Here is a 22,456-nt window from a genome sequence, read left to right on the forward strand (position 1 = left end):
TGTCCAAGACACCAGGTACCATAGCTCAACTCCTAGCATCAGATCAACTCTTTACGACCTCATCCTCTTTGAGCTTGCAACAGACGCCTCTTCCATATCCTCCCACTCGTCGTCCTCGTCATCCTCAAGCACAACTGCTCGTTTCCTCTTATCCCTCGCGCCAGCTGGCAAGGCAGATGTGGTATCAGCTGCCAGGTTTTGGCGCTTCTCAAGGCCCTCTAGACGCTCCTCAAATTCCTCCTGCTGACTGTCGACTGCAGACTCTAGCTTCTCAACGCGCTCGGCAGTATCCTCCATCTGATCCAAAGCGTCGGCATTTTGGCTGTAAATACGGTGCTTCAGGGCTAGACGCCAGAAGTAGTATCTTCTATCGTTTTCATTGCTCGATTTCGCTTTGCGTGTAATGCGTGATCGACTGCGGTGGTTCGGAGGAATAGTCGATAACAGATGCAGCTCAACCATTCTGTAGAATTGCCTGCTCACAATCTTTGTTTCCTTTCGGAGTTCTTCGAGATCCGTTCCGTTGCCAAGAATTTGGTCTCGCGGGATAGGCGAGTCTTTCCTCAAGGATTCTGGGGGCAGATTTGAAGCGACCGACAGGTTCTGGAATGCGGGCAAAGTGCGAAGATACGTAATATCGCTGTAGTCCCGCATTGCATCGAACGCCTCACTAGGATCCTCTACGGGAATCTCGTAGATGAAGGGCTTGGATACTAGATCGTGGAAAATAGTGTCGTAAAGCCGGCTTCCAAGCGATTGGCCCTGATATGGAGGGATGACAAGGAATTGCGAGATGCGTTCTCTTGACGGCGTTTGAAGAAGGTCGAGCTTGTCTGTGAAGAGGAAAGTCTCGGGGTCTTGATGTAGACGAGGTGGCGTGTACTTGCCAGTCTCGCCGCTGTTGCTTTCAGCAGGCGATGGCAGCTGTTTTGTAGCCCGCGCAATCTCGAATGTGGGGAAGATCCAAGAGCGGTAGGTTGTGGAGAAGCCGGCGAGCGTGTAGGGCGATAGTGTCTTGTCCTCCAGCGGCGTTACCTCATACAGCAGATATAACGTCCAGCGATCCAGAGTCTCCTCATCGTCCAAGCCATCTGTTGTAGCGCCTTCGATAAACAGTATTGCCAAGATTCTCATGTTTGTCCAGATGCGCCGCGCTTCGGTATCTGTCATGGAGGCTCTCCATATCTCGTACTGCTTTCCGTATAGAGTAAAGGCATTGGCGAGCTCACCAGGAGGCTTCCAGTCGGCCGAAGTCGCGCTCGCAGCATCGCCAATGGAATCTGGGAGGTACTCGCGGAACAGCTCTGGTGATAGGTTCACCTGGTTTAGATCTGGGGAAATCTTCTTGAGGTCAAGTTCTTGGTCAAAGGAGATTTTCAGCTTTGGCTTCAGGTCGTTGGCGCGGAAATCTAGCTCGATGCTGGGGTTCTTGTACCCCGCGATGGTCTCATTCTCCTCGATGAGGGTGTATGTATAGCTGGGATTGAAGGATTCGAGAATGCGCTCAGGGCCGTCCTCGTTGGCTGTGCGGTAAAGATTAAGGTGAAAACATTCGTTTGAGTTGGTAACCCCTAGAGAACGTTAGTACGAGAGTTATGCAAGCTGTCAAGACTACTATTGTCTGAAGCTTTTGCGCGAAGCACGTACATTCATCCAGATCAAGCGCCATGGCGATAAGTGTGTGGTTTTGAGTCACAGAAACAATGGCTCTGCTACACTCGGCAGATACTAAACGACCTCGCGATGTGCTGTTAACAGTATCACCAAGTAAGTGAGAGTGGTTGTGCTAGGCAGTTTGCGCGCAAAGTGGTAGACGACTAGCGCGACGGGAGACGCGTCTAGCTCAGCCCTACGCCATGACGGCCGCCCCTGCGCCTTGCCGACCAGTGTGGAACCCAAGCCCTCAAGAAAGTTGCGGCTACGTCCACGACAACAGACCAACCACACCGCCCACACCAATCCAACCCCCACCACTGACACGGCCGACTACTCGAGGGGCATGGGCAGTGTTGATTGAAGCGCTGAAATTGTTCGCTCTTTTTTTCTTTTGCATAGCAGGCGCATCCTTCTCTTCGCTCCTCCGCTTATAGGGAGACGACACTCCATACATTGTCAAAATGTGGGACGGACTCTTCATGTTGCTCGCGCTGAGCACAGTAATGGGCATTGCGTAAGTAGATATATTGATAGTATCACAGAATGATCATGCTAACGGCTCCAGCTCATTCCTCGCCGGCATCCTCCCCCTCTCCTTTAACTTGTCCACCCGCCAACTGCGCACCATGACACTCCTTGGCACCGGCGTGCTAGTGGGAACATCGCTGATCGTCATCATTCCCGAGGGCATTGAGACCATGTATAGCGCAGGAATGAAAACGCATGCGCATTCGCGTAGTGTGCGCAGTGTGGCCCAGCCTGCCATTCTATCAGCAAGAAGCCTGCAAGGAGACCTACTACACGTGCCCGAATTCCCCGCATGGAAGAGGGCAGACCAGGTAGAAACAAAGAACCTTGGTGGAGCCGTTGAATTGCAGATGAACAAGGCCAAATACGCACGGCAGGCGGAGAAGCCTACCGAGGACCCACATCCGCAAAAGGGAGGAGACGATGATTCGACTGAAGGCCACAAGGAGGGGCATACTCGTGTCCACGCACCCGAGGATGAAGAGAAGCCCCATGGCCATGCTGAGGCTGGCCATGACGACGGATCGAGCCCGCATGCATACATTGGAGTCGCGTTGATCCTCGGCTACATTCTCATGTTCCTGGTCGAACATCTCCCCGAAGCCCTGGCCTCTGGACAACCCGAATACCAGCCCATGCATATCTCTCTTTCCAACCTAGCACGTGGACCGCACAATTCTTCGTCTTTGAGTGTGAACGGAATGGGCATGCAGAGCGCCGCTGTTACACCCTTGGCAACACCTGGGCTTCCCCCACCACCTACCAAGAAGACACCAGCAGCCACCATTGGTCTCGTAGTCCATGCCTGTGCCGATGGAATTGCTTTGGGCGCTTCGTCGACTGCTGAGTCTACATCTCTGTCTCTTGTCATTTTCTTTGCCATTATGCTCCACAAGGCACCTGCTGCATTCGGACTTACATCCGTTCTCCTCAAACAAGGCCTATCCAAGCGCAAGGCACGAACTCACCTCGCCTTCTTCAGCTTAGCAGCCCCTGCTGGTGCTCTGGCTACCTGGACCATTGTCCACATGTTCGGACGCAACCACCTGGGAGGCGATGAGGGATTGACGTGGGCAACGGGCTGGGTACTCTGCTTCTCTGGAGGAACTTTCCTGTAAGCTCGATTCACACTTAGTTTGTATTTCCCTCTTTGCTAACAGTAACGTAACAGATACGTCGCTATGCACTCCATGGCCGATGCAACAGCCTCACAGCACGCCCATGAAGACCCGACTGCAAACGGCTACATGGAAGCTTACTCTGGATCCAACCGCATGTCCAAGACAGACGTCAGCATCGTCATGCTTGGCATGCTACTTCCACTTATTACGCAAATAGGCCATGCTCATTCCCACAGCCATTAGCATCCTGCCTTCTTTTTTCTTAAATTGCATACGCTGGCGTTTCGCATTACAATTGCTCTCTGATGCTGCTACCACAACTTGGTGGTCAGGCAAGCGCGCATAGGTTCACCATGATACCACAATTCTGACGTATTGTTTGTATTACGTTACCTTGTTCCGTATTTTTTTTGTTTTGTTTCCTTTTTTGCCAATCAAGATAGAAGTTTCCAATGTTGTCATCACGTGATCATGTTTCCTGCGCCTTTTCTCCAAACAGCCATAGCTCGCATTGAGTGCCTGTACTTATGTCAAAGCCAATCAAACAACTGGCTCTCTGTAAACATGCCAAGGTAAACAATGCGTATTCTGTAAATAGCAACAAAAACAACAATCAATCTCACAGATGAATTCTTAAAGAGCCGCACAAGCGAACGCAGAGAATATCATAAACGTTGTGATTCCCAAGCTTCAAAGATCCAACAGGAACACAGAAATCCATCTATACGTATATTTGTATTCGTTTCTTTATTCATTGAACCCATATCTCATAACTCGGACTAGCTAACTCAGTCTTCCGTAACCGTAATGAACCCGAAATAGTCCACCATAGACACCGTGCCCTGATGAACTCCGAATCCCCACTTTTTGCGGATATAAACCGATAACTCGAACGAACTAACATGATGAAGGCTCTAGCCTATATGTCTCTATCATGATAAATGGCAGATGTCCATAGGCCAGAACTCTTCGTAGCACAAATCCACATCGCCTTGCAATGCCACACACGGCTCGGCGAGGGGAGCATGCGTCTAGGCTGACGCAACCACCTAAGCTGCGGTGGTAGCGGGAGGGTTCTCGACAACCTTCTCAGGGGTCGCGTTGGTGGTGGTGGCCTCAGTGGTAGGGGCCTCGCCCTCAGCGGGCGCGTCTGGTGCGTCGTCCTCCTTGCCGGGTGAGTCGATCGCGACCTTAACGGCGATCTCACGGCCCTCAATCTCCTTGCCATTCATCTCGGCACACGCCTTTTGTTGGAGCTCCTCTGAGCCGAGGGTAACGAAACCGAAACCACGGCCCTTGCGGGGCTCACCGCGAGCCTGGAGCTTCTTAACCATGAAGCGGGGGATGGGGCGGAGAGCGATCTTGGCCTGGGTAGGTGAGTAGTCCTTGAAGATCTCGAGAAGCTGTAGTTTGGTAAGTATAGGCCCAATCCTAGGTTTCAGAGAACACGTACCCTATCCTCCTTCAGGTCATAAGGCAGGTTGGCAACCATAACCTTGGTCTTGGAGGGAACGCCATCCTCGGGAGGACCACGCTGCTTGCGCTCGCGGGGAGCAGCGGCCTTTTCGGCGCCCTTCTTTGCTGTAAGCGCTTCGTTCGTAGTCTCGGTGAGGGGGGCAACTTGGCCAGGTACATTTGTAGGAGCAGCTTCGGCAGGGGCCGCCTCAGTGGAGGCTTCAGCTGGCTCGGCGCCCTCAGCGTCGGTCTTCTTGACAAACATGATTAGTCTGTGTCCACGAGTATACAGTCATTATTGTCGGTACTTACAGCACGTCCTCCACGTCCAGCACGGCCTCCACGGCCACGACCGCGGCCACGTCCGCGGGTGGAGGTGCGGCGGCGAGCCTCGCCAGTGTTGCCTTCGGCTCCGCTGCCAGCTCCCTCAGCGTGGGCCTCGGGAGTGCGAGCAAGCTGGATGGAGACCTTGCGGTCGAGGATGGCCTTGCCGTTGAGCTCAGCAATAGCACGCTCAGCCTCGGATGGGGTGGAGAGGGCAACAAAGGCGTAGCCGACGGGGCGCGAGGTGCGCGGGTTGGTGGGGATGGTCGTGGACTCGCTGGACAGCGTGTTAGCTTAAGGTAGTGGCGTCATGTGGAGAAGGCGGGCCCACATACACCAAGTAGTCCTTGAAGAAGTCCTTCAACTCCCCCTCGGTGGTCGCATACGCGAGGTTTCCAATGTAAAGTCGCCTGCCCTCGGCGGCGCTCGCACGCACAGCCTCGTCCTCGGCTGCGGTGGGCTGCTGGGCGCCGGTGCTCTCCGTGGTGGTGGTGGTGGGTGCGGGAGCAGTGTTGTCGGTGGTGAGGGAGGTGGTGGCCATCTGGGCGGTGACACTGTCGATAGGTGCGGACATTTTTGCTGAAGTTTTAAGGGTTGACGAACACGAGTAAAGAATCGAACGTGTAGAGTGACTGAGGAAACTTGGAGTCCTGGTAAACCGGCAAAGGTAACCTTGAACAGCAGTGGATTATTGAAGTATTGATGGGAATTGTCGAACCGCCTGTTGGTGGAACTGTTGACGAGGGGGGTGTGGAGTGGGTAGCTACGAGCCCGGGGAAGGTTGAGAGAGGATTGGGTTGATGGAGTGCTTGGTTTGTCTCTGTTGTTTGACTTGATGGGGGAGGGAAGGGAGCAGGGCTGCGGGCCTGGGCAGATTATTTTGAAGAGAGAGCGGCCATGGGGCTTGTCCCGAAGCGGCAGTCGAAGCGGCCCACTCGCGCAGGGAAGCACCACTGATTAGTTGCGCCACATATGTATGTGCATGCTTCCGGGAGGGAGGAGCATCTGGCGTGATTGTTTGTGTAGTGTCTATGAAGTTGTGTGTATATACAAAATATATGGTCATTTGTTTATCTGTCTAATTCCTTACTTGCATATGCAGGTCGTGTGTGCATACTTACTCCGACACAGGTGCTGCTTAGCTAATGCGCCTTACAGGTAGTAGCTGGCGCCACACACTCCAGCCCCCCCTGCCCGCCTGCGCCACAGCTCAACGTCGACGACGCAGCCAGTTGCCTCAGGCCCCACTGCCGCTAGAAGCCGATAGCAGCAAAAAGACCCGGCTGCCGTTGACGTGGCCGCTAGTGCACCGCTTCTTCATGCGACGGGTCTGGGGGGCCAGCCGTCAAATCTCATCTTCTCGACGAGTCTCCTTGAAGCTAGTCTCACCGTACCGCTCCCTGATGCCATGCCCGCCCTGCAGCAACCACGTCGCGCGCTGGTCGTCTACGGCTCCGAGACAGGCAATGCCCAAGATGTGGCCGAGGAAATGGGGAGGATCGCTGAACGCCTACGATTCGACACCGACGTTGCTGAGCTGAACGCCATCAGTCTTGTATGTCAGTCAATGGCCGTGCCAGTGCGTGCAGCAGGGCCTTGTTGACTCGAGTAGAAACAATTGTTGCAGCATGATGTTGTTTTGATTGCAATCTCCACCACGGGCCAGGGTGATCTGCCCCCAAACAGTCAGAAATTCTGGAGAGCCATTAGAAGCGCTCGCTTACGCCCAGGATGTCTGTATCAGATGAAGTTTGCCTCGTTTGGCCTGGGAGACACATCGTATCCCAAATATAACTGGGCCCATCGTAAACTCTATAATCGCCTCATTCAACTCGGAGCCCAGGCGATATGTGACCGTGGTGAATCTGATGAACAGCATCCAGAGGGGTATGTCAACATGTCAACCTTGTTGTAGCCACACAATGTGTCTGACTTTTCCAGTATCGATGGCTCGTTCCTTCCCTGGTCTACCAAACTTCGGCAACACCTCCTGGAAACGTATCCTCTTCCAGACGGCGCTGAACCAATACCGGACAATGTTCTCCTAGACCCCAAATGGCTACTTGAAATTGCTGATGAGACGTCAACACCTTCAACCAAGCCTGAAGCAAAAGAAGACTCACCTGACATTCCTCCATCAGACCTCCTCAAGGTTCCTGGTGGCTTGACTGCAAAGGTTACGAGCAATGAACGTGTTACTCCCACCACACACTGGCAAGATGTCCGACATCTCAAGTTTGAAATACCAGAAGTTCGCTCCTACGTCCCAGGCGATGTCCTCACCATATACCCCAAGAATTTTCCTTCGGACGTCTCCCATTTTCTAGAATGCATGGATTGGGCCTCGATCGCTGATGTCCCTCTACGCTTCATTCCATCCTCACCAGCTACTTCACCAACTGCAAGTCTTCCAATTCGGACCTTGGATCCCAACAGTACAGTAACTCTGCGCCAACTTCTCACCAATCACCTTGACATCATATCAATCCCCCGCCGCTCCTTCTTCGCCCAACTTGCCCACTACACCACCGACGAATTCCACAAAGAGCGTCTCATCGAGTTCACAGATCCCCAGTATATCGACGAGCTCTACGATTACACGACGCGTCCACGCCGAAGCATCCTGGAAGTCTTGCAGGAGTTTGAATCTGTCAGAATACCATGGCAGCGCGTGTGTAGTATTATCCCTGTATTGCGGGGAAGACAGTTTAGTATTGCCAGTGCGATGAACCCAACAGCAGAATTGGAGAAAAAAACCAAGATCGAGCTTTTGATTGCAATTGTCAAATATAAGACGGTCATCAAAAGAATCAGGCAGGGCGTAGCAACGAGATATATCGCTTCTCTTACACCTGACCAAGAGATTACCGTTACACTTTCGCAGGGAGGCCTCGGCGTGAGCAAGGAGGAGCTACAAAAACCCATCGTCATGGTCGGGCCCGGAACAGGCGTAGCACCGATGCGATCGTTAATCCACCAACGCATGTTGTGGCGGGAAGAATTGAAACAAGCGCAGAATGGACACTCGCAAGACCAGGTGCAAGATCAAGCAAAAGATCTACTATTCTTTGGCTGCAGAAACGCAGAGTCAGACTACTTTTTCAAGGACGAATGGGAGAAGTTGCAATCCAATGGCGTCCCACTAACCGTTTTTGCAGCCTTTTCTCGAGACCAAGTGAGCTACAATCTCATTTCCTCTTTCTCTTCTCCTCACTAACATCTTCTTCAGCGGCAAAAAGTCTATGTGCAAGATCTCATCCGCCAGCAATCTGCCCTCATCTTCTCGCACCTCTACCACAAGTCTGGTATTATATATGTTTGTGGCTCTTCGGGTAAGATGCCTCAAGCAATCCGCGAGGCACTCATTGAAGGGTTCCAAGAGCATGGAAACTTGGATAGAGAAGGAGCAGAGGCGTACTTGGTAGGAATGGAAAAGGCTGGACGTTATAGGCAGGAGACGTGGTAGAACTAGGGCTGCTGTTTGCCTACTGCTCCTCACTAACTGCCACTATCAGACTTTATAGAATTTTTGGGAAATCAGAGCAAAAGTATAGAGCTCCCAGCGGAATACACTACTGAAGTAAACACAAATCCCACAACAATGGCTCAACGCCAATGAGATGCAAGTCTACGACAACGTTATGCACTGTACATTTCACAACAATATGAATCACTCCACGAAGAAGACACCAAGTATACAAAAAAGTAAAAGAAACAACAAAAACATACAACAGCGGGGATTCGCTAGTGGTCACCCACCTAACTACTAGTCCGCCGGTCGAAGACTTAACGTGTGGAGAACGAACGGGATCCGGTGCGATACTTCGCCGATGGTCGTATGTGCCAGAAATCAGAGATCGAAAATTGATGTTAGCGGTGTTTTTTGGAAAAACGGTCTGGCACGGCACATGATAGAGGCACAGCGATATGCCCGCTTAGAGTTTCCACCCCATCAGCCTGAGTTCCACCACAGCTATGATCCTCGACTGGACAGCCTCTGATATATCGAACCAAGGGTAGAGTGAAAAAATGGTAGTGTTGACTTCACAAAGCAATGTACGCGAAAGTAGTATGCTCGTGTGGCCTCCATGATGGCATGAAATGCCATGGATGGCGCGAAGAGTGTATTCAGGCATGCTGTAACCCTGTAGCTTCTCTAGCAAGCACAACGCCTATCGCGTACTCAGCCCTGCATTCGCCTTAATCTTTCCTCAGCTGCTCTTGCCCTTCTTTCCCTCTCCATCCTTGCCCTCGCCTCTGGTGTCAATCCCCTCATCTCTTCTTCTCTCAGGTCGGCGCCAGTCTTGACAGGTAACGCGCCCAAAGCCTTGCCTTTGCCCAGTCGTTGCTCCTTTCTCCTCACCTCTTCTGCCTCGCTCTCCTTACGCACCCGCTCTGTCTCTGCTTTCCTACGATCAGCCTCGGCCTTACTTTCTGCAGCCTTCTCGTTCTTTTCCTGCGCATCTCGCTTGTCAGCCTCAGCTTTGGTCATGGCTGCTGGAACGCCTGCTTTCTCCCAGTCCCATGCAGACTCGCCGAGTTCGGAACGTGCAACGCGAAATGCATCCCTTGTCGCACGATCACCCGCCAGTGAGAATGGTGTCCGAGCTTCGTCATTCATCAATGTCGGGTCTGCGCCCGCTTTTGTGAGAAGGGCAATGACAATGGGAACTGAGTTGAGGGATGCCGCAAGGTGCAGGGGAGTCGGCGTGTGGTAATTGGCAGGCAGGAATGTGAATGTTGGTGGGATGTTGTTGGTCTTGAGGTAGTTTAGGAGCGCAGGTACTTTGGAGCGTTTGATCATTGGTATAATCTGCGATGTGTGTAAGGAGACGGCCTCTTCCTCTTTCGTTGGCTTCTTGGGTTTGGGCTTTGCCGGAGCTGGAGCTGTGATTGGAGCTTCTTTCTGAGAAGCGTTCAGGGCAGCAAGTGCTGCCTCATCAACAGTGCTTTGCTTCACCCGAGTTAGCTCAACAAAAGCACGCATGAGCTCTTTTTGAGTCGCTCGGCGTGTACTGAACGGGAAACCTCTGTTACGCGGGTCATTGCTTCGCAGCACTTGTCCTTCGTAAGGACCAAAAAGCGTCCTTCGATTGGTTGCACCGGTAGCGCGAACGAATATGAGCTCCGCAGTATCAATCATACTCTTCCAGCTGTTCAGCAGTTCGCGTACTTCGTTGACGAGTGCGGTCTCGTTGTAGCGACGTATCGAGGAACCGGCGGAGTGGGCATTCCCCTTGGCGTTGTCGTTGGCAGATTGTGAACCTCCCTGTTTCCTTCTGGTGGTGTATCGGTGGAAAGTCTTGTGAGCGATGACCGTGGCTGACCGCTCGTCTACTCCGTTGTGTCTCTTTCCTATTTTGGGTGCTAACGCTACAATCATAGCTGCAAAATGCCCACCACCAATCATACACAGAAAGTAGTGTGGCCCAATATCCGTGTTGGGCAGTGGAACACCACCCTCGTTCGCCTTGATCTTTGGAGGTTGCTTCGGGGACAGCTGCTTGCTCCGGATGGTCTCTAGAATGTGCGACTCCTCTTCTTGCTCCGCATTCGAAAATATGGCGCGGTATATACCCAGCGATGTGTTGTCCGGCAGTGCGGGCGATGTGAACCAAATCAACGGAGGCTTTCCAGGGCCACTCTGCTTCTTGGATGAGGCAACATCGAACCCGGGATCTGTGATATGAGCTTGCTTCTTCAAAAGCGCACTGAGGGTAGAGTCTTTCGCCTTGCCGTCGCCATCGTCTTCTTCTTCGTCCGATTCTGATGACTCGGAGCCCGATATACTCTCATCCAGGTCTCCAATGAGCTTCTCAAACTCGGCCTCACTCACTGGCTTAGCGCCCTTTATCTTCTGTTTCAAGTTGTAGCCATGGAGGTCAGATCGAACATGACTGCGCTGATCGGTGAGGGACGCGAAGTTGAGGCCGCAGAGGTTGCATGAGGTCGCTTTCGCCGGGGTGGAGTCGTTGTCGGAAGATTTGTTCGCGGTGTTTGGGTCTTGAGGGGGGGTTTCTGGGAGCGACTGTTCGTGCTGGTCCTTGAGTGTGAGGGTGGCCAGGAGCTCTTCGGGCAAATCGAAAACTGCAGATACAGACGTTAGTAGGGTCGCAGACGACGAAAAACTATATTACCGTAGAGTGGTCGCTGCAGTAGATGGCCGTCTTGCGCCATTTGATATTCATATAATGTATCTACTAGCAGAGGTGGTTGTCAGTAGGAGCGGAATCTTTGGTGGGGCGCGTCGAATATGACGTAAGTCATCAGGCACTAGCGTACTCACCTCCGCAATGTCCAAAACCAAAACAGTCACCACTACCTGGACGTAGTGTCATCAATCAACGTCGTGGAGTGGATCGGGCGCGGCCTTCATTCATTCTCTTGCCAGGGCTTCGGCTTGAGCTCTCAAGTAACCTTGAAAGGAGAAAGGCCGAAACCTTCTCTGGATCTTCGGGTGACCTGTGGTCGAATTCCAGGGGTCAGTCAAGATCTCGAGAACAACAGGATTTGCTGGCTTCTGTTGTTCTGTCTTCAATCTGACAGCATCTTCGTGAATCTCCCGAACTGTACTGGCCAGCGCCTGCAATTCGATCCTCAATTCACGAAGTGTGTCTAGCACCTAGGCAAGCAACTGCCCACGCGCGGTTGCTGCCGTCCTCAGTGCTAAGACATAGTCCCGTACTTCCCGGAACACAGTCGGTAGGGTATTCATGGTCTCCTAGACCGAATCCACTGCCTCCCGGATTGCATAAAGACTATCGCGTTTGCCAAGCGCGAGACAAAGAGAGAGGAAAAAAGAGATAATAGTGAAAATGGCACCGATCAGCGTCCAGACTGACGGAAACCAAAAAGCGAAGGACTCATTCATGATGGTCAAAGTAGAAAAAAAGATTTGGCACGGGCTCAGAGAGAAAAAAAGTGCAAGGTGGCAGGCCTGAGGAGAAAAGAAGAACACACCGAGGGAAGGGAAGTTGATATTTTTAAGGGCAAAAGGCTTGGTATTGCGACTGCACTTCCTGAGTTTGCACTTGCATTTCCTGCTATCGTATGACCAGTTTGATGGCAGGAAAGCGCGCCCAAATTGGCACGCGCGTGGATTCGGGCTTGGACATGGGAGACTGCAAGACAGAACGATGCGGAGTTTCAAATTACAAAGCCATCTTTGGTAACTTAAAGCATTCGAAAGAATTTTAGATACAAACAGGAATCATAAATCTATATGTAAGTAGCTTGCTAGGAGCTGGAAGTAGGCACATGCCATTGCATTGACAAGCGCGCGATGTCTATCACAATCCAGCTACTTGTAAGGCTCTCCGCCATGCGCCATCAGTGATCTCTGCTACACCGCCAGCCTCATTCCATTTGTCCCTTATACTTCCAGGTGGATTATGTGGCGAATAAGCTGATCTACTTTGTTCACTCGGGTCCCACCTCGCCATAGTATTACGCCAATACCAGTTCTCTGGCGTTCGACAGTCGCCCAACCCGCGATACACTAGCACCTCGATGCTGTATCCCTTTTTCACACCTTGCCAATTCATAGTGATGTTGTAATCTGTTGGACAGGAAGTACAGGACCCGTATATAGGCTCGCAGGCCGGGAATGGACCCGATGTGCTTCCCTTCTTAGCAAGCTCAGGAAACGGTATGGGAATGCAGGCAGGAGATTCTTGCAGAAAGGTGAGATGTTCGCAGATTGAACCCCCAGAAAATTCGACGTGGCTTTTAAGCGATACCAAGTCACCTCTGAGCTGCGTCATGGATAACGCTGTCAGTATTAGAAGTTCATCGTTAAAGATACATGCATGCCGCGATACTGAGCATTTGATTCTGTGCTTGAGAGTTGTGTAATTCCTTCGTTTACTGAGTGCCTGAAGCGGCAAGCCGTGTTCAGGTCCGTAAAAATGTCGGTTCATGACCAAGCGTACATGATGGTAAGGTATGTCGCAGGATAATAGGAAGGAAAGGTACAGATCTATTCGTTTCTTGCATTCCAGACGCTCCATGTAGTATGGGATGGTGGACCTGCTCCAGCGCCCATGCCAGCGATGCAGCTTTATACAGCGAGGACAGTAATAGCGGAATGGAATGTCTTTCTCAAGCAACACCAATAGCTTTTCTTTCTCATCCGATTGCAGAGGCATACTGTGTGGTTTCCAGAGATCGTGAAGAGCCCGGCAGGTCAACGCAAGAGATATCAGGGCGCATTTGTCGAGATATTCTGCGATCATAAGGATAATCTCCAGGGGAAGGTTGCAGGGACCCGGATTTGATAAAGCGAATAGCTGCGGGAAGTGTCTTTTCAAGCGGCTAACCGCTTTTTGGCAGACTGTTGCCACTACCATGGCAGGGTCCACAGGGGGAATATAGATCCCACCCTGAAGATCGAATAATGTTATCGCCAACGCCGCAGCCGCCATGTCGATGCGCAGGTTTCACAAGTCTGTGTCTGAGATACCAACGGGGTTTTGAGGAGCATGCAATTTGGGATATTACGGTAACTTATATACTCCTTTGATACCTCCACTCTTACCGTGGTACTGTCACCCATACAACTGCCGCCATGTGTCGCGGCCGTGCGAGTCACACACTATAGCATCTCAGCAGCAGTGGACGTTGCTTCCCAATGCTAGCTAGCCGAGTGCTCTCTCTAATACATTTTCTTGTGCATTGATTTAGATCAATCTCAAGAAGTACAATTCTTGTTAATCTTATATGTTTGCATCGATTGCGTACGCAGTATTGCACCGAGTCCGGTCTCCAAAACCCAAAACGGGAATCACGATTGGGCTTGACAAGCATGGGTAGGCTAATATTCCAGTAATAGATCCAGTTTGGGCAGTAGCTGGTTCAATTACTTCTTCTCCAAGGTCCTCTACAATTCACTGTTTGAGCTATGCTAACATATCATGAATTTGTCTCTTTAGCTAGCCCCTGTTCACGTAGCAAACACTAAAATCTTCTTTGCTCCATTTGTAGTAGCTAACATAGCTAGATTGGAAGGTATCTGGTGCCGCTAGTATTTTTAGCAGTGGAAAATTTCAGCAATACATAACTAAAGTTGTACTCCGTCTTCTACACCATCTACGGGCTAGAAGCACGTCATTATTACCTTGATTCTGCGGAGAAGAAAGACTACAACTAAGCGCATTAACAGTGATGAACCTCGCATCATGGTAGGGGTAAGATATTGGTCGCATGAACCATGGGTAGAGATATAGTCACGGTTACATCAACTGAGGGTAGAGCCAATGGCGCATTAATCATACGTACGTAGAGGCGGACATATGGTAAACCTACGTACCTATACCATATCTTTACTATCCAATTGCTAACCTGGCTATACACAAGCATTTGACCGGTGCATTGGCAAATTAGTGAGTTACCGCGAGAAAATTACTGCTGCCTTATATCTTGTGCTTTTTTGCGGTCGAGGCTTACAAGGTGTTAGGAACAATGAACACAGAAATTCTGACCTCACGTGACCATGCGCCTAACTACTATCGCTAAGCTGCTGGGTTTGTGGATCATCGAGGGAAATCGCACCGCAATCAACGAGCACACAAACACAACCTACCGTCATCACCAATACATATCCACTTCTGAGGCTTGTAGCAAGAATGAACCCATCTTTTGACAGATTCAGCACGCTTCCGGACGAGCTGTTATTGCTGATATTTGACCAAATCAAAGCCGACGACAACATTTCAAGCTTCCATACCCTCAACGCAACAAGCAAGCGGCTCCGAAGTCTGACAACCGATTATCTATACTACAAGTTTCATGGTCTGGCTCCAGAACAGCTTCTGCGTACTATAGCGTTACCACACCCAAATGTACGACCTGAGCTTGCAGATCATGTCAAAGAAGTAGTGTGGTACCAGAGCTATTGGACAAGGACAGCTCTTCAGCGATGTTTGAAGCAGGACGACAGACTGCTGCTTGCAGTCAAACTACGAGATTCTGGGTGGCTTATACACACAAGCCATTCTTCTGGGAATCTGCCTGAGCGGTTCGTCAATCTTGATCATGAGCGTGAGATACACTGGTGGTATCTCGAATTCTTTCTCCTTTTCACACCCAATGTTCAAAAACTCTGTGTGTGGGACACATGGCAATGGGACGACCACTCCTACTGGTTCGATACTATATCACGCAATCCGACCCAATTCAAAAACCTTCAGTCGATTACGCTTCATGGACCTCTACGGCTGGAGAACGTCGTGCCCCTGTTGACTTTGCCGTCGATTCGTCAGTTAGAGCTTATTGAAGTCGTCACCATGCGCCAAGAACCTGGGAAGACTTTCTCGTGGCAAGACAGCACGGACAACACAATAGAACGTATGCTTGCCGGTGGGTCTTCTCTTGAGCAACTAGTAATGAGGGATTCCGATATCTTCTTCCCAGAGGCAATCATCATCCTCGAGAAACTCAATAATCTCAAGAGCCTGAGTTACGAACACCTTCCAAGCGATCTCGGATCCCATCCAGAAACCTACCGTGAATTCCTAATGATTGATGAATTGCGACGCCTTTCGAGGATCCCCCTCAAACACCTTCAAATCCGTGGTGAAATACCGCTTGACGAAAGTGTGGTGTCGTCGCTCTTGAACATTAAAGCTCCGATGCTAGAGGAGCACCCATTACATAACCTACATACTTTAGATATCGGGCCTTGCGACAAGAATAGCATCAATGGCATATCTTTAATGATGTACGAAAACGATAGGGATCCTAGTCATAGTAATATCGCCAATCAACTACCGGATACACTAGAAGTCTTGAACATCAAGTTGGAACCTTTTGGGTATGATAGGGTACCTCTAATTTCTCCTTACTTCCAAATTCTGTCGGGTTTCGCTGCGGCTGTCGCTTGTTCGCCGTGTAACCTGAAGCGTGTGAGCCTTGTCGAATGGCCCGCGTGGAGAGACGAGGACTCCGCTCAAGCAATGTTTTCTGTCTTACAAGGGTTGTATAGTAAAGCGGGCATGAATCTAGATGTTTCATTCAAGGAAATTTAGGATGGGGAGTATTTAGTGGTCTTCGAAGATGTTGGACCAAGATGGTTGTAAGCAGACGGGACAGATGCTTTTGATACGTATGCTGAGATAATGCACTCGCTATAGTAAACCATAACCGAATTTTCTGGCTAGTAACATGGGAAAGCATACATATGCATCTGATCACATTTTTTGTATTTGATCTGTTTGTACTATTCCTCCAGGTGAAGCTGAACCGCCGCACGCTTGACTGGTCAACCACATGCCAAGTCTTTAGCGCAACCAAACTGCGGGGCAGCCTGTTCATAGCTACAGCTGTTTGCCGTCCAAACCAAGCCGTATCCAAGAGCTGTTTCTTTATTATCTTTTCTTTTGAACCTTAGGGTGGTGATTAAGTTCGTTGGCGCACTCTAGCAGCCAAGAGAGTGCGATTGCAGATCACAGGATGGCAACCGAACTGGCGGCAAACCCCGGCTTTGGCGCTCTTCCTAACGAGCTCGTGATGAGCATCATTGATTGCATGCCAATCGAAAACCCCAAAGACATTCGCAATCTTAGCCTGACCAGCCGGCGCATGTACCTTCTCTCGCTCGACCACTTGTACAGTCATATCTTGGTGTCCTGCCCCTGGCCGCTCACCCGAACCCTTCTTCATGATCCGAAGCTCGCGGCTCGTGTCCAGCAAGTAACATGGAATCTAAGTACCGGAAAAGACAATAGCACTGAAAATCGAGAAATGCTTTCAAGGCTAATGAGATCGTTCGAGCCAATCGGAGTAAAATCGTCAATAAATCACGAACGGTTAACTACAACATGGCGCGACCACGAGTTTATGGCCTTCTTCATAACGGTCACACCAGCCATCGAAACGCTTACCATTAAAGAAACGTATGGATGGAGAGATAATAGCTACTGGTTCGGCAAGCCTGTATCAGAAGCAGGAACGCTCCAGAATCTGAGAAACGTTCACATACACGGCCCGCTCTGTCTTGAGCAAATCGCACACTTATTCCGTGTTCCTTCGCTGCGCAACGTGACTGTTGTCGATATCGTTCAGCTGGAGCGCCAACCTTACGATTACGTTGAGTGGAACGATGAAATACCGCTTTATACAGTACTCGAGAGGGGTGTTTCGGGTGTCGAAAACATTGTCCTCAAGCGTGCTTGCGTGGAGACCCAAACACTAGCTCACTTCACCGAGGCGTGCAGACAACTCAAAAGTTTTGCCTACGAACATGATACCCACAACAATCTGCGGAGCCGGCGCTCGCCAAATCTCATATCAAAGTTTGAGAGTCTTTCCTCTGCGCTGACACACAATCGCACATCGCTTGAGCGGCTATCTGTCCGCGGCGACCACCACATGCTCTACCAGAAGCACATGCTGCAGGTAGCAAGATTGGCTTCCAGAATGACAAACTTGCGCTCCTTGGATATGGGCTTGATAGCGCACGACGACGATCCAGAACAATGCACGCCCGATTTCGTTGCTGAATTGGTACGCTATCTCCCGCCCACGCTCGAGGAGCTGACATTTGAAATCGACTGGCAGGAGCACTGGGGCTCAAAGGGATGGGAGGGCCCGACGGAGATACTGCGCCTTCTTGCTGATATCGCACCTGCGAGGCTACCTCTGCTCAAGAGAGTAGCGGTTGTCGATTGGCCACCGAAATTGGGGCATTTCCCTCCAGACTTTGCCATGCTATATCAATGCTTTTCTGAGCATAATATACATTTCGCCTCGATTCCTGTCACTATCGACGCGCCAGATCCAATACGGATATCAGACTGTGTCGAGCCTGGGTGGGTTTTTGTAGAAGTTGCTGATGTGGAGTGGCATTACTGAAAATTGAGACAACTCTTCTCGTTCATTCGGAAGCATATGGCTTGCTGCATAAGACTGGTAAGGATGAAACTCCCTTCCCGCTTTTTTTTTGGTTCGTCATCGTATAGAAAAGTTACTTCTTCTTGTCACCGAGGACATTGAGTCACTCGCCATGCGTTGTCATTCAAGACAGTCTTGTTACGTCGGAACTGCATTTCGAGGAGCGACTTGGTGGTGCTGATTGCAGCTTCACCTAAATACTATGATCAGCCCTGGTAGTGTATAGTGTGAGAACGAATGCGATTAAATACATTAGACGTAAATCAGATATGAACCATTCAAGCAATAGTTTGGGAGACCTTTGAAGATGGCATGAGATCGAAGACGAATCTACTGGTGTCAGCAATTCCCCTCGATCTCGAGATTTTGACTAAACCTCTAAATTCAATTTCAGGAGTGGCACACAAACTCCACAATCATATTGATTCTACTCCTGCTATATTTCCCTGGTACTTATACTGCCTATCATTTTACAGTATGTTGCAGAGAATATAAGAGTCAACTGATGTTCACCCACTCACAAAGAGCACTTTGTGATTCAGCGCCACACTTATTCTGAAACTTTATCAGATGCCTGCTCTGTATACATTAGTCGTACAATATTTACAAAATATCCTCAAAAGACCCGGTTCAAGCAGCCTTTGTTCGTAATTGCACGCCATGCCAGCTCTGAATCTCATCCTTCAGCACCTCATTGACCATCTTGTGCTGCTTGATGACGGTCAAGCCCTTGAACTTGGGCGACTCAATTTCAATTGCATACATTGATCCGCAGCCGCCGCTGATGTCTTGAACCTATGCGAGCGTGTTAGTAATCGTCGATGCTGACCAAAATGAAACACCCTGATTCGGTTCGGCATGCCGACAGCGTCCGTATGCAAGCCTGCAATATCCAAAGGTCTGGCCGACTGCGCCTCCCGAAAGCCTCTGCAATGCTGATATGACGCGCATATTTTCAATGCAGCGATCGGTAGCGCGACCGGTGTCATCAGCTCCAGACGCTGGCATCTCCACTCTGTGTGATATCTGGGGACAGAAATGCGGAGAAGACATTGCATACCTCTAATTTGACGGGCTCTAGCTCCGATTTCAACTTGTTAAAGACGTGCAATTCCGCCTCGTTCAGGTAATCCGGGGCTTGGAGTGTGGTACTAGCTGACTGCGAATACGCCCTTTTGCATATGCAGAGTTGTGGCTGTCGCACTGGGCTTGACCACAAGGTGGAAGAATGCAGTGTTCTTTTTAATGGAGTGGCGAATTTTGTGATAAGGGGTGAGGTCAATGGCAGACGCAGTGTCGCATTCCCAAAGGCGATACGGCGGAGAAGGAATGCTCTCGAAGGTGCCATTGTCGTGGTATGAGCGTCCGTGGAATCGGTGTGAGATGCTGAAGATCACAATGTACACCTATCGTTTCACTTGACTGATAGGATTACGAGATGATTGTTCGGCGGTTGACGCATCAATGGATTGTTGCTTAGCAGTTGCATGTAAACTTCATTCATCGCGAACTTCGTCATAGGGCCCGAGCGTCAGTCGTCGAATCACATGACTTGGATATCTAATCGCGATACTGCCACCACTTCGCAAAGCCCAACCCTCGCCAATTTGAGGCAAGACTTCTTACGTACAATATCTGGTTCGCACCATCGAAAGTTCTATCTTTTTCCATCTCAACAAAAAGTGGCTATGCGCAATATGTATCGTGAGGCTAACCACGATCATATCAGCGTTGCACTGGCTGTGCATTACGCCGAGGGGGGTGAGAAGAGGGGATGCCAGCCATCAGCATATCAAAGTACCTCCAAGTACCTCCGCAGCTCGGCAATCTGACTAGATACTGATAACAAATTCTATTAGCAAGCGTAATTCTCCAGAGTTTGCGACCGACGTCGCACATCACACCGGACGTGTTCACCACTTTGAACGGTGGGCGCCGTCTCCACACTTTCGCCTCCGCCATCTTGCTGATAGTGGAGTGCATATCATAACACTCTAGCATCTATGGCCAGCCAACACTAGATGTATGTATGGGAGAGGCGTCAACCAAGCGGTAGACCTGGACCCCTCCTTTCCAAGACAGCAGCGGCCGAGACCGTTCGGACCCTGATCAGCGCTATGCAGATTATCGGGCAACGTAAACTTTCACATGTTGAGGAGGAGGGAATGGGGGGTTGCAACGTATGCGAGCACCCCTCTACCCAGACATGCGACACGGGCCACGGCAAGCCAATAGCCTGCTTAGAGGCAAGCCCAACTGTGTGCGTACGCCACATTATAGGCTGGGCTGCCCGCAATTGTTGAGGAATCCATTCAACCACTCAACGACGGGCTCGGGCCTACCTCATGTCGAACCGCGCACTGTCCTCTGGTAATCGAGGGAAAGCAAGAGCCCATCGAGCGGGACATGACGCAAGACGAGCTCTTTCAGTTGGTATCACGCCATCATGCCACTGAGGACTGACATGTGTCGTGGGGATAGGACCTGTGCCACATTTCCGAGCTGAGCCACCATGCTTTGGCGCAGCACTGGCTCGGAATGGCGACATTCCTGTTTGGCACTGGCGTGCTCGGCCGTCGTCACGTTCGGCAATCTATTTCCTCCTGTTAAACGCAAAGATATAGCATTTCCATATTAGGCGACATGGCAGCAGCCAATCAGACGCGCCGACCCCGGCACTTCCAAGCATCGTATACTATCGACTTCACTTTGGCAAATCTCAACGCTGCCTATTTCACAGAATACAATAAACCTTGCACTACCCGATGGCTATACATGTTTCATTTTGATGGGAAACACTTGTATTTGTACAAGTATATGGTACTATAAGGCCGTTCATGAGAAATTGTAATATGAAGTGCAAGCCATTGCAATATGGATCCTATGGATCTAAAGATGAATCGCCGAGGCGCGGTAACGCTGGAACGGAGCAGAACAGAATGCCGGAGTACAAACAGGTAGCATCACACTGCTGACCTTTGAGTGTCGACTACATACACCGTTCAGCAAAAGCACCAACATGCACCGCCTCATCTTGATCAGCATTCTGCAAGTGCTAGCAGCAGCTATACCACACCCTCAACCTAGCGACGACTCAACAGCCCCACTCACTTCGCTCTCGGAGATCTTACCAACATCGACTGTTGCCATACCGGACTCGACATCTCTCAACATCCCAGTCACAGCCATACCCATGATCGAGCCCGAGCCGGAGGACGACGGTGGAGATGACGACGACGACAACTACGGCAAATCGTCAAGTCGCTCGAAGAAGCCGCACCGAGAGCCCATTCCCATCTTCACCAAGCAGTGCCAATGTCAGCTGGCCACGGCTCGGTACCCATGTTGGGCTACTGATGCACTACAGGTAAGCAAAGCGAAGAACAGAAAAACAAAAAAAGTGTTGTAGAAACAAACAAAGGTTGCATGAAAAAAAAACCCTAACATGAATTTACTTGATAGAAATGTTACTTTGAGGAAAACTTCTCTCACGCCTGTTACATGCAAGCAGCAGGTGGATGTCCCAAGCCAACTCGTGCTGTAAGTTTCTTTCCATATTATCATTCTCTTTTTTTTCCCGCTTCGCCTTCTTTTTTCAGGGTATAAAACAACAACAACAACACTAATTGGTGTGCTGTTTTGCGCAGTGCAAGCAACTCTACCTGCCTACACCGCTACCGGGACCCAATCCCTGCGAGCTAAAACCAAACCCAAACCCGCATGTGACACCTACTCTTCCCGCTGTTCCTTCCTTCCCCACTCTGACTGGCGCTCCAAATGCCACTTTGAGTTTACCTGTTGTACCCGGCAGAAATAGTACGTTTGCGACGGTGCATTCGTCGAGTACGTGAATTGCGGCTTGTGAAAGAAGGGAAGGGGGAATGATGCGAAAGAGTGAGAGAGAAAGAGGAAGAGACAGAAAAAAAAAGAGTTTCACATGGCAAAAAGGGAAATCAGGACTAGCTACCATATCATCTGTACATAGTAGGTCAAGATGACCTTCCATCCTCCCCTCCCTGATAGTTAGTCTAGATCCCAAAACGAACAATGAGGTTACAGGTGACCTAGTCCCGTGTTCGGATAGCGAAACAATGCACATTTCGGCACATTCATGTAATGCTAAGCACCAGTCTTTTTCCTTACAGCAAATCAAAAAAGAAAGAAAGACACATGTCAAAAATGCGTGACTTAACAACTTACTACAGTCATGTCCGTCTTTTTTGGCCCACCGCTCTACTGCTTCTCCCAAAGCCTCATTTTTTTCCCTTCTTCCCGCTTTTCGGGATCCGTCCGACAAGTATACTAACTGCGGAAGGCATGCTCACATCACCTTAGCTTCCGCCAAGTTCCATGACTCTGTGTTGTTCAGCAATCCACTTTGCTCACCCCCCCCTCCTCCAATACCCACCCCCCAAGTCAAGCAAGTTCGCAACATTAGCAGTCTTGAGTCAACGCCCGAGGTGTAACCGCAGGCGCCCTTCCCC

At 50.4% G+C, this 22,456-nt stretch overlaps 10 protein-coding genes across 10 annotated transcripts; 5 read left to right on the plus strand and 5 right to left on the minus strand.

Moving 5' to 3' along the window:
• Positions 1–51: 51 nt before the first annotated feature.
• Positions 52–1,669, minus strand: COCVIDRAFT_30487 (hypothetical protein; the record flags this gene model as incomplete). The annotated part of the gene is made up of 2 exons (XM_014696618.1): positions 52–1,571; positions 1,648–1,669. 2 exons carry the CDS (start codon positions 1,667–1,669, stop codon positions 52–54), a joined length of 1,542 nt encoding a protein of 513 aa, XP_014552104.1.
• A 448-nt stretch (positions 1,670–2,117) lies between these two features.
• On the plus strand, positions 2,118–3,548 carry COCVIDRAFT_19780 (hypothetical protein; the record flags this gene model as incomplete). The annotated part of the gene is made up of 3 exons (XM_014696585.1): positions 2,118–2,170; positions 2,222–3,298; positions 3,356–3,548. 3 exons carry the CDS (start codon positions 2,118–2,120, stop codon positions 3,546–3,548), a joined length of 1,323 nt encoding a protein of 440 aa, XP_014552071.1.
• An 806-nt stretch (positions 3,549–4,354) lies between these two features.
• Positions 4,355–5,658, minus strand: COCVIDRAFT_41712 (hypothetical protein; the record flags this gene model as incomplete). Its single annotated transcript, XM_014696619.1, has 4 exons — positions 4,355–4,708; positions 4,759–5,013; positions 5,073–5,361; positions 5,420–5,658. The coding sequence occupies 4 exons, from the start codon at positions 5,656–5,658 to the stop codon at positions 4,355–4,357; spliced, it is 1,137 nt and encodes a 378-aa protein (XP_014552105.1).
• An 834-nt stretch (positions 5,659–6,492) lies between these two features.
• On the plus strand, positions 6,493–8,550 carry COCVIDRAFT_111139 (hypothetical protein; the record flags this gene model as incomplete). Its single annotated transcript, XM_014696620.1, has 4 exons — positions 6,493–6,639; positions 6,697–6,971; positions 7,026–8,259; positions 8,314–8,550. The coding sequence occupies 4 exons, from the start codon at positions 6,493–6,495 to the stop codon at positions 8,548–8,550; spliced, it is 1,893 nt and encodes a 630-aa protein (XP_014552106.1).
• Positions 8,551–9,267: 717 nt separating this feature from the next.
• On the minus strand, positions 9,268–11,261 carry COCVIDRAFT_19783 (hypothetical protein; the record flags this gene model as incomplete). Its single annotated transcript, XM_014696586.1, has 2 exons — positions 9,268–11,171; positions 11,222–11,261. The coding sequence occupies 2 exons, from the start codon at positions 11,259–11,261 to the stop codon at positions 9,268–9,270; spliced, it is 1,944 nt and encodes a 647-aa protein (XP_014552072.1).
• A 1,112-nt stretch (positions 11,262–12,373) lies between these two features.
• COCVIDRAFT_111168 (hypothetical protein) lies at positions 12,374–13,507 on the minus strand (the record flags this gene model as incomplete). Its single annotated transcript, XM_014696621.1, has 2 exons — positions 12,374–13,112; positions 13,275–13,507. The coding sequence occupies 2 exons, from the start codon at positions 13,505–13,507 to the stop codon at positions 12,374–12,376; spliced, it is 972 nt and encodes a 323-aa protein (XP_014552107.1).
• Positions 13,508–14,707: 1,200 nt separating this feature from the next.
• On the plus strand, positions 14,708–16,108 carry COCVIDRAFT_19785 (hypothetical protein; the record flags this gene model as incomplete). Its single annotated transcript, XM_014696587.1, has 1 exon — positions 14,708–16,108. The coding sequence occupies one exon, from the start codon at positions 14,708–14,710 to the stop codon at positions 16,106–16,108; it is 1,401 nt and encodes a 466-aa protein (XP_014552073.1).
• Positions 16,109–16,532: 424 nt separating this feature from the next.
• On the plus strand, positions 16,533–17,933 carry COCVIDRAFT_19786 (hypothetical protein; the record flags this gene model as incomplete). Its single annotated transcript, XM_014696588.1, has 1 exon — positions 16,533–17,933. One exon carries the CDS (start codon positions 16,533–16,535, stop codon positions 17,931–17,933), a length of 1,401 nt encoding a protein of 466 aa, XP_014552074.1.
• A 669-nt stretch (positions 17,934–18,602) lies between these two features.
• On the minus strand, positions 18,603–19,320 carry COCVIDRAFT_111158 (hypothetical protein; the record flags this gene model as incomplete). The annotated part of the gene is made up of 2 exons (XM_014696622.1): positions 18,603–18,767; positions 19,033–19,320. 2 exons carry the CDS (start codon positions 19,318–19,320, stop codon positions 18,603–18,605), a joined length of 453 nt encoding a protein of 150 aa, XP_014552108.1.
• Positions 19,321–20,991: 1,671 nt separating this feature from the next.
• On the plus strand, positions 20,992–21,823 carry COCVIDRAFT_111187 (hypothetical protein; the record flags this gene model as incomplete). Its single annotated transcript, XM_014696623.1, has 3 exons — positions 20,992–21,339; positions 21,435–21,512; positions 21,620–21,823. The coding sequence occupies 3 exons, from the start codon at positions 20,992–20,994 to the stop codon at positions 21,821–21,823; spliced, it is 630 nt and encodes a 209-aa protein (XP_014552109.1).
• Between the last annotated feature and the right edge of the window lie 633 nt (positions 21,824–22,456).

This window comes from Bipolaris victoriae (assembly GCF_000527765.1).
Source record: "Bipolaris victoriae FI3 unplaced genomic scaffold scaffold_118, whole genome shotgun sequence".
Taxonomy (NCBI): domain Eukaryota; kingdom Fungi; phylum Ascomycota; class Dothideomycetes; order Pleosporales; family Pleosporaceae; genus Bipolaris; species Bipolaris victoriae.